We start from the raw sequence: 11,142 nt of genomic DNA on the forward strand, positions 1-11,142 counted from the left end.
ATGCATTTATATCATCCTCAAATCAATACAATAATCCAATTTCAAATATGCAGTATAGTCAGAATACTCTGAACTCTGCATTTTCACCATTCTCAATTCAATCATTCACTATCAAACTTTTTTTTTTTTTATCTAGGTCTAATCTTGACCTTTCTCACAATTTACCATCTCAAATACTCAACATAGTAGAAATCTTATGTCTAACTTAGGAATCAAAATCTCTCTAAACTTATACACTCAACTTGATCGTCTAACCAGATTCTATACCTCTATCATATCTCTAGACTATTTCTAAATAATCTCACCATACCTCTATGTGAGGTTACACCACATTCTTCTCTAGAAAACCTATAACTATGATCTATATTCTAATTTCAAATACTTATAACCTGTTGCTCTGATACCAACTGTGACGGCCCGAGAATCCGGGGGCCTGGATTCTGACGTCACCGCATAAAACCCATTTTTAAACACTTTTGAAAACCTGTATTTTTTTTTTTGAAATGATAATCAAATCCAAGAATTTAAAACTTGCAAACATTTAATAAAAGATTTGAATGAGAACACAAATCGAATGATTTCAAAACCTGAATTTCAAACTTGAAAGCCATAATAAGAGAATTTCAAGAGAACATTTAAACTTTAATAACTGATTCGAAAGAGAACATTTAAACCCCCTAAAAGCAACAGGATCGCATCCAGGTTACAGCATTGAAATTAGAATCTACCACTATTATTACACAACATCTCTTACCAAATCAGATCATCCTCAATAAGAAGAATCACTGTCAACTATTCCAGCTATGACTTACACTTGAATCCTTATAGCACAGCTCTAGCTTGCACCAACCTCATCAACTTTCCTGAACACTCCTCGACCACTGGATCCTCAACTCTGTCTCCTCGCCTAGCATTAGCCTTATTCACAATCTCAATCAATCATCTCATCTTTAAGCCTTTCTGAAATGGGTAGAAAGGAATAGCAAGGGTGAGCAACAATGCTCAGCAAGTAATAATAACAATGATAATTCTGAAATGATATAACAGAAGTTCACGAGTTCAAGATATAAAAAGATTCAACTTGAGTTCACAAATTCAGGTATTGTATAAAAGAATCACAATACCTTGCAGCAATAGAAACCTGAGGAATTCAATCCTTCACAAGAGAATTATTGAATTGGACTATCACATTTTAATTAAAAACCAAGGTTAGGATGCTGATCAGTCATACCTAACCCCGAGCAGGCCCCGCCATGCTCTATCACTGGATCCAAGGCACTCATTGGCCTAACATGACCACGAATCTGGTCCACAGGTTTATATAAAAACAATAATCCAATTCTCTAATTCAATTCAAGAAGCCAATGTAAATTAACAGAACATCATCATAAATATCATCAACAACAGAATAATTCCAATTCAAACTTTGATAACAATCTATTCATAAATCATGATCCATCATTTCATAAATCACAGTTCAGGAAATCCTCAACTATTCAGTATCCTCCATTATCGGCTAAGCAACTGAATTTAGCCTGCTAAACCAGCATGACAATGGCGGGTTGAATAATCAAAAAGATCCCAATTCATTCAAAGCTCTAACTATCACTGAGCAACACATGCTTCAACGACAATCTGAACTTCGAATTAATTTGTAAAACGGAAATTCTTTAGAAACTTGAAGATTAGAAAGAATGGGTCAGAATACTCGCACTTTCGAACATTGAAAAGAAAGGTATGAATACTTGAAACATATACCAAAGGAATGGATCAGAATAATTGCAATATATCCAAGAGAAAGGTTTAGGATACTTGCAACATATACCAAAGGAATGGATCAGAATATTTGCAATATATCCAAAAGAAAGGTGTAGGATACTTGCCTTAAATCTGACTCCAGTCTCACATCTCTATCTCATCTTTCCAATCTCATACTCTATGCATATCATAGTCTCTAGACCATCTCTGGCTATACCCTATTCGCCACACCACTTCGCTTACTCGACTCATTCTTTATTCGTTTTGGAACACCACCTGTCCTTCTGAACGTCTTCGGTCATCCACGTCTCGTCCAAATCCTTAACGAGAATAAGATAATACTATAGTCACTAAATAATATATCGCATATACATATCACGTATACCGATACTCACTTATACAACCCTTTAAACTCATCAAATATCACTTAACACATAATCATGCTTTGACTCTACCATATAGTCTAATCATATTCCACATAACATATTATCAATTAAATATCATATAAATCTTATCGAAAATCTGACATCGTCTCGTCTATTTATTAGACTATCCACCTGTTATCCTATCTCAATCAACAATCAACCAACCACATCCAATCACTATAATCCATATGCTTTTATCCGAAATCTATCAAGACACGACCCTATGTCATTTAATCATTTATCACATGTATGTAATACTAGAACAACCAGATAGTCCATGCAATCATCAATTAATAGCAATTAGATCACATATAATCATATTCTATACATTTGACAACAATTATTCACACTCTATACTCCACCATATTATTATGTCACATTAAAATAGACTTTATAAGCTTTAACCTCTTTTTCGTTTCACTCGATTCTGAATTTCCGATCAAAAGTTATGCTGAAAACCGTTTCCGACTCCACTTTCGACACATGTAATACAGCACACCGATAACAGACAACACATTACACATAAGGTTTCCCACCCCAATTGATATCAAATCAACTCTTGGGTTAAAAATGATTTTTTTGGGAATTTTCTGGAATTTTTAAACATTTTTCGGAATTAAAATCGATAAAAGAATCCCTTTATAAATAAATAATCAAGTCCGGATAATCAAAATTGGACTTGAAACCATTCATATACAACTAACGAGCCTTGAACATAATTTAGAAAAACATTTCAAAGCTCGAAATCATTTTTCGAAATTTTTAAATCAAAAGGAATAATTAAATCCAATTAATTAATCAATTAAAATCAATTAATAATTAATTAAAATAATTAATCAATTAATATTCAAATTAATTGACCAATTAAAATAATTAATTACTAATTAAAATTAATTAATAAACTAATTTAGATTTATTTTTGAATAAACAAATATTTAAAAAGCATTTTTGAATTTAAAATCAATAATTTTCGAGATTAAAATAAATAAATAAAATGTTTTTGAAAAGATTTAAAACTCCAAGGTTCACTGTGCAAACTTTGTAAACTATTAGGGGACTGAATGAAAAACTTATAAACCTCAGGGTTCACACCGTATCATTTTAATAAGTTTGGGGATCAAATTGTAATTTGACCCCCGGTCACCATCTCCGACGAGCCTTCGCCGGATTTTCGCCGTGAAACGGCTACAAAGCTCCAAACTTCACCAAAACGTGCAGATATAGCCTACATACTATCAGGAACTCAACCACGAGTCTAGTTTCTTCAAGAACGCAGTAGTTTGGCCGGAAATCCCAGCCAAACTTGCGCCGCCGCCGTGGAGTTTAAACTCCGGCGAGCCCGCTACGGCCTTCCTCCACACAATCCAAACATACCAATCAATTCTACACATCCCAATGAACATGATTGAACCTTCAAAACTCACCCAGATTCATCAGAATGAATACTCCGGCCAAAACTCAAAGTTTTCCGATGAACATCTCAAGAACATGAATAACAGTTATTTCAAGGATCAATCCCATGTTTCTATGTGTTTCTGAAGTCCAAATTCGACATATAATATACCGAAACGACGAGAAAAACACGTTCTACAACATAGAAGCATCAAAACAATCAAACAAGATCGTTTTCAAAAATTCATCTTTAAAATTATAATAATTCGAATTTTCAAAAATTAATAAGAAATTACCCGTGAAATCTGCACGATTATGATTGATTAAACTGGATTCTACGCGTCGATAGCTTCGTTTTGACTATTCATACGCCTCCATCGGATTCCAATAACACCTTCAAATCTTCGTTTGATTATGAAGAACACGAAGAGCACCGCTCGGTTTCTCTCGGTATTCGTGAAAAGAAACTGGTGAAATGATTTTTATGGTGAAAATAAGTTACAGGAAAGTCTATTTATATTTACAAATAATTGGTACCCCTTTGGATCGTATATGACATGAAAATACGTATTTAATAGCTTTATATTAATAAAGCGGGGTCCAATCGGTACTGGTTTTTGAGATAATCATCAAAACGGGGCTTTTAAACTCAATCATTGGTCTGGGGGTCCCATTTGCACGTATTTCGATAAAAATTAATATAATAATCAAAATATATGGCTTTCACGTATATCGAGACAAACCAGATAATTATCAACAATTAAAATACCCGAAAAACTCCGCCGGACCGACTCCGGGGAAAACCGTACTCCGGATCGAAAAAGTCAAAACACGAAAAGTGTCCGGAATATTCAAATTAGGCTAAAGGTGAGTTTTCTCGAAACTTTCGGGAAGAAAAATCGCTAAACCGTTACGAGTTGACGGTTTCCAAATAATCAAATAATCAATAATTAAATATAAATATACGCAATTAAATCCGTAAATCGATTATAAAATCATATAACATCACATAAATCGATATGAAAATACCCAAATAAACTATATTTCATTCTGAGCATATAGAAATTGAAATCTCGCGAATACGAACACATACGAGCATTCAGCTCAATAAACCAGATAATACAGAATTCACAAAAATTCATATATTAATCATATAATATTAATAATTAATCATAACTAATTAACAAACAAATTCACCAATACCACTTAATCACATAACACATATATTCACATAATATTCATACAGAATTTTCAAAACAATATATGAAAATCAGTTTTGAAAAAAACAATAATTTATCAATAACACAATAACCCGGAGTTTAAATATAAAACCTTGAAAACTCATTAAACTGGAATAAAATATTAAATCTTATTCCCTTCTTTATTAGAAAATCACTTTTAATACTAAAAAAAATATTTTTAAAAATCCGGGTCATTACAAGTTCTTTCAATAAAATACATCACAGGATGAAAAAAAAATTAATTTAACGTGTCGTAAAGTAATATTTTTTAACAATGTTTTTATTAGTTAATTAAGGTCTGTTCATAATTTCGAAATCTCGATAAAATCTTGATAAATTCCCCCAGCAAGAAATCTAGATAAAAAATTTAACGTTGTTATTAAATATACCTCGTCCTTTTTCTAAATCTGAATGTGTAAATCATTACCATGATTATCGTGTATATGTTTTTTCCACCGTATGATTCGTCAGCAAAACCGGATTCTTCAGCCAAACAGGATGTCGAATTTTAGGAAGCAAACCCGTAACGGACAGATTAAGTTAAGAGAAATGATTCCTCCTCGAACGATTTACTTATAGATTTTATAAATAATTTTATTTCACAAATATAAAATAATTACTTTCGACGTCAATTTATATTCACCAATAATTTCTCCTATTAAAAAAACAAAACAAGGATTTTCTTTTAATAGATTTATGCAGTAAATGAATTTAAACCAAGAGTCAGTTTCAAAAAAGTCAAGAGTCGGTTTTTTTTAATGCGGCTATGCAGTTGTATATGACAGTTCATTCATTTAATCTAAGTCAGTTTATTTTTATCAGTTTATAAAAGGGATCCGAGCAAACATCACCCCACACTCATTCAAAAAAACCAAGAAACACATATCACACAACGTCATCATTTTTTTTTCTCAAACAAAATGGATTCAAACAATAAAATGAATCTTTTGCAACTAAAGTATGAGAATGCTTCAATGGAGCATAAAATCAAGACTTTGCAGGAAGAAAATAGCAAACTCGAAGAAAAGATCAAGCTGATGGAGATTCAGCAGACGAATGATGAAGCAGTGGTAGAAATTCTTCAGAATCATGTAGAGGAGCGAAGAGCATTCAACAATTTTTTGAGGGATGATTCAAATTTCGAACCATCTGAAATGGAAAGACGTGCAAAACTACGTGAAGAGATAATCAGCAAACGTGAAGACACCAAACGGGCAAAGGCTTCACGGGATGTAGGCGAAAAAGTAAAGGAGTAGGTTAATTTTTATTAGTTTTTTTTATTAATCCTGTTGTAAGCACCGTTAAAAGTATGAATAAAAGTTTATATCTTATATTTTCGATCTTCATTGCAAATTTTTGTTTTTTATTATTAACAAAATGTTTCGGTGAAAAATATTCTTATAAAGCTAATTTTTTGGATTTATTAAAATGAAAGATGCATTTACATATATATATATCTTTTTGTCCACATAGGCTTTTACTTTTTGCTACCATATAGGTGATAACTAAATTTTTGGGGATACAGTCTCGATTCATTAAATAACTCGAGAATCCAATTAAAAATTATTAATCGATGTAGGAACAAATAAATGACCCCTTCGATAGAAAATAACATTAATGCTTTTTTGGGATCCAAGTCAAATCTTCTTCATTATGAGAAGGTTAAATAAAGTCTAGGTAATTGAGTAGTTGTTTTTTTCAAGACGCATGCAACCCTCCGTTTTTGTTCTATGAGATGTTCTGTTTTGCGTACTAGTACCAATTACTAGTGTTCTGTTTAGTGAGTCATCATAACAAAACTTTAATTAAAAGCGGTGAGATGGGACAGAACCCTAACGTCAAATTTTTAGGGGGTTTTTTTTGTTATGTGAGATAGTCTGTTTTCCGTACCAGTACCATTTACTAGTGTAAAAATCGATTTTAGTGATATTAAATAATTAATATTTAAATTTCAGAACTATTATGTTTCCCCACTAAGAATAAATGTAAGAATCTACGAACTGATCGAGTAAACCGATGAAAGAATTTTGAATTTAATAGAGAACAGATAATTAGGATTAAATGTTGTGTTAATTGACGTTACCCATATTTAATAAGCATATTTTTGTGACCGATCAACTATCACTTTGTTCCATAGCAAGATCATAAAAATCAAAAAATCTTTAACTTGTTCTCGGAAAGCTGAATATTAAATAATATATATTTTAAAATAAATTTATTTTATTGAATAAATATTTGACATTGTATGTAATCCCAAAAAAAAAATTGAAAAATTGAATAATGATAACCAAAAAAACTCTTGTCGAAAAGAAATTGCACACATATTCTTCCACTACAGAGTACATTTTGAATAAGTTTTAACAAGGATAATTTTAAATTTTTTTCAATTTCTTAAAATAGTCGGTAATGTGTTCGATAACAATCTTGAGGATGTTCCGAGTCCCACCAAGGTGAATTCAAATTTTTTTGAAGAAAAATTTATTTTTTGAAAATGAAATCCGAAAAAATGCTTAATTTTGTTCCATAACTAAAACATTTTTTAAAAATTGTATAATGTGTTCTCGGAAAAATATAAAATTTCTTACTTGGTGGTTTTATTTATTAATTTGGACTCGAGATAAACGAAGAACACTCAAGAGAAAACTTAATGAACTCTTGAAACTTGTGGGAACAAAAATTATTCGAGGTTCCAAATAAAAATCATTTATCGATGTAGGAACAAAAAGAAGAACCCTTTAAAGAAGAACATTAATGCTTTTCACGATGCTAATCACATCAGTGTTCTATGTTCTTTGTTTTTTTCTAGACGCACGCAACCTTCTGATTTTTATTCAATATCTTGTTCTTTTATGTGTACGAGTTAATAACTAGTGTTCTGATTAGTGAGCCATCGCAACAAGTTTTAATGAAAAACGATGAGAGGGGACAAAACCCTATATTCGATTAATTAGGTGTTTCTTCTTCCCAGTTGCACATTTTTGTGGGTGACAACATTGCCCATCATTTGCTTTTTCGAAAAAAAAAGATTCTTTATATGTAACATGGTCAGGGTTCAAAAAAGGATACTAGTCAATTATTAATCTTAAATAATTTCATAAATACCGTATCAGGATATCAAAAAGAAAAAAATAATTTATTTTTTATGTTGCGTTCATTATTTATTTTTTAAAGTTATATGAACCATTAAAAAAGAATTAGTTCTTTTATCGACCGCCATCGTATAACATAAAGGAAGCTCTTAAAGATATCGAATTAATATACTATTGACACATCATATGGAATTAATTGCGAATAACTTGGAAATCCCTAAAAATCTCTTACTGATTGTAAAAATGAATAAATTGATTTGACCCATTTAATTCAGTTTCACATATTTTAAGAAAACTTGAGCTTATATCTACGACGTTTTGATTCCGTATAGAGAACTCTGTATTTTTACGGATTTATAATAATTTTATTCTATTGAAATGGCTCCATGGTGTAAACCCCCGGAGGGTGTTTGGAAGATCAATGTAAGTGGTCACAGTGATGCACAATTGGGCTCATCTGCCATTGGATGTCTCATGAGGACTAGGTCAGGACATTTTTCATGTGGTTATTATGGGATAGTAGAACATGCACATCCTGTTTATGTAGATTTGTTGGCAATATATAATGGTTTTAAGATGGCTGACGAGGAGGATGCAAGATATATTGAGGTTGAGTTTGAATCAGCAGCAGTAGTTTATCTGGTGAATAACCCAAACCAAAACGTTGAATATGACGATATTCTTCTAAACATACGTAGGATGAAGGACATGGCTACACCATCTTGTGTACTTCGGTATGTAGAGAGATCATCAAACCTTATGGCTATAAGAATGTCAGCTTATGCCTTCGAGAAAAGAGCATCTATCACTCGTTTAAATTCTTGCCCATCAGATCTCTTCCAAGAACTTGCAGCTGATTGGTATTTTTCCACCTAAAAAAATTATGAATTGATCTGTATTCTCTTCTTTATTGTTATAATCACTACAAGAAAAACAGGGTCATACAACGGTTTATCACCGTTGTATGTCATGCTGGGATTCCGTTGAACATAGAGGCGATATCTGATAGTGTTTCCAACAACGGAAACAAGACTGTTGTTGGACTGTCTCCACAACAATAGTTTAAGTCTATTGTCTAAGAGCTTGTGACACAACAGTTATAAAACAAAAACCAATGTTGATATCTGTTTTAAACAACTGTTTAACTTAGAAATCAATGTAGGAAACAATTTCAGACAACAATGTTTGTAGTTCAGATAACAGTTACTACCTGTTGTTCTTTGCTCACATAAATAAATTCTTTATTAGTACTGATTAGTCCATATTTTTGCAAATTTAAGTGCCTATTTTTTGTTTATTTTCGTAGTATTAATCGCTTATTTATTTTATTTCAGGAAATTGTAGATAAATAAAGAAAGAAGAGTAAATGCAAGAAAAAGAAGAAAAGGGAAAAGAAAAGAAGAAAGAAAAAAAGAGTTGGCAAGGGACACATGGAGGGCCACAAACTTCCCAACACACAAGGCACATGGATGGTCAAGATTGAGCCACCCTACCCCTAAACCCTAATTCTTTAGTTATAAATACCCCCTTCTCTTTACTTGTAATGACCAACCTAGGAGTTCATATTTTTAGTAGCCTCTCTTTTATGTAGTAGATCTAGTAGTAGCACTCTAAATTTGTAAACACTTTTATTATATCAATACAAGTATTCATTTTTGTTCTTAAATCTTGCTCTTTACTTTTACATCTAGGCTATGAAATCTTTCTCTAACCACATGAGACTCAAAATTACTTGTGGATTGAAAGGAGCCTAATTATATGTTTTAAGCTTGCCTTTTTTAGTATTTAGATTGAGCCCCTTTTAATTGTCAATATTATTAGTGGGTTCAATGGTTTAGTATTCTAGATTTTGATTTTAGCTTGTAGTTTGATGGGGTTTTGTTAGAAACTTGGTAGATAAGCTAGTTTTAAAGTTTTGTGTGATTTGGAGTTAGTTTGTTAAGATTTGGTGTTCTCCTTGTTCTTGATTTTGGGGCTTTTGGGTGTAAATTTTAGTTTATGATTTTGACTTGAGGTTAGTGGGGTTTTATTTGTTATATTTGGAATGGCTAAATTTTCCGGTCAAATCAATTTTCGGCGAGATTTGAGCTTTTCCGGGTATCCCCGTACATTCCGGTGGGTTAGTCTTGTCTCCGCAATAGTGTCTGTTTTTGTCGCCGCGAGTCTGTGTGCTGCGGCTGATTTCTTTTTTTTATGTTTTTTTGTTTATCATGCGTGAGTAAACCACGCAACACCTGTCCATTTCTTTTCTTTTAACCTGTACATGTTTTATCTGATTTGATTTAGCCTGCCGTAGTTTTACTTTCGTTTTCTTTTATTTATTTGGTTGTTTAGTTAATTTAATGAATGACTTATTTATATTTCTTTCATTTTAGTTTGAAAAAAAAAATTCATCCAAATTAATTTGGTCTAATTCGATTAAGTTAAAGATTAAGTTTTCGTGAAAATAAATTTAGTCCTTGGAACGAATCTTATATTACTAAAACGGGATCGTGCACTTGCGATTATTTTCAAAATCCTTATTTTGAGCACATCAAGTTTTTGGCGCCGCTGCCGGGAACTAAAATTAATTTTCGCGCCTTAATTTTTAATTTTTCGGATTAGTTTTTTTTTTTATATTCTCTCACTTTTTTTTAGTTGAATTTTAGGAAATTGGAGGAATATGAGCTAGCTTGGAATAAGTGGAGAATATTCTTTAAGTATTGGAAGCTTGCTTGGGTAACTTGTATCTCTCTCCTATTTCAATTTTTTTTTATTTAGAAAATCACAAAAACAATTGAAAATTAAAAAAATCACAAACAAATTAAAAAAAAAATCCAAAAATATTAGATAGAAATACATATGTGTTGCATCATGCATTTAATCACTTAGGGCACATCATTTAGATTTTAATTTTTGTTTTTAAATTTTCGTACCTATATTTGTGGTGATCGCTGGAGGACCCCAAGGTACGTTAATTTATTTCCATTCTTTAGATTAAAACACGTAGTTTAGAGCATCCATAGTTGTTTATAGCTTTCATTATCTCGTTGTGTGGAGCATCATTTAAATAAATCTTAAGGGCAAAACCCACTCATAAGATAAGGGAAGGGATTTCATCACTCTTTCCTTGGCCCACAACAATTTAATTCTTCATTTGCATTTACCTATCCTTTAATAAAATTGAATTAGACATTAGCCCCTAGGTTTCGCGCTCAATTAGGAAGGTACCTAAAGAACGAGGTAATCTTTAATTAT

The 11,142-nt window shown here is 31.7% G+C and overlaps 1 protein-coding gene across 1 annotated transcript; it reads left to right on the forward strand.

Annotated features, from left to right (window-relative positions):
• The first annotated feature begins 8,283 nt into the window (after positions 1–8,283).
• Positions 8,284–8,966, forward strand: LOC108212367 (uncharacterized). Its single transcript, XM_017384093.1, has 2 exons — positions 8,284–8,765; positions 8,843–8,966. The coding sequence occupies exons 1-2, from the start codon at positions 8,284–8,286 to the stop codon at positions 8,964–8,966; spliced, it is 606 nt and encodes a 201-aa protein (XP_017239582.1).
• The last annotated feature ends 2,176 nt before the right edge of the window (positions 8,967–11,142 follow it).

The sequence above is a fragment of the Daucus carota genome, chromosome 3 (genome assembly GCF_001625215.2).
Source record: "Daucus carota subsp. sativus chromosome 3, DH1 v3.0, whole genome shotgun sequence".
Lineage (NCBI taxonomy): Eukaryota > Viridiplantae > Streptophyta > Magnoliopsida > Apiales > Apiaceae > Daucus > Daucus carota.

Excerpts from the sequence above, each read along its gene's own strand:
- LOC108212367 (XM_017384093.1), top strand. The coding sequence starts at position 8,284 with ATGGCTCCATGGTGTAAACCCCCGGAGGGTGTTTGGAAGATCAATGTA. Across the intron at positions 8,766-8,842 it reads CAAGAACTTGCAGCTGATTG|GGTCATACAACGGTTTATCA; the intron begins GTATTTTTCCAC and ends CAAGAAAAACAG.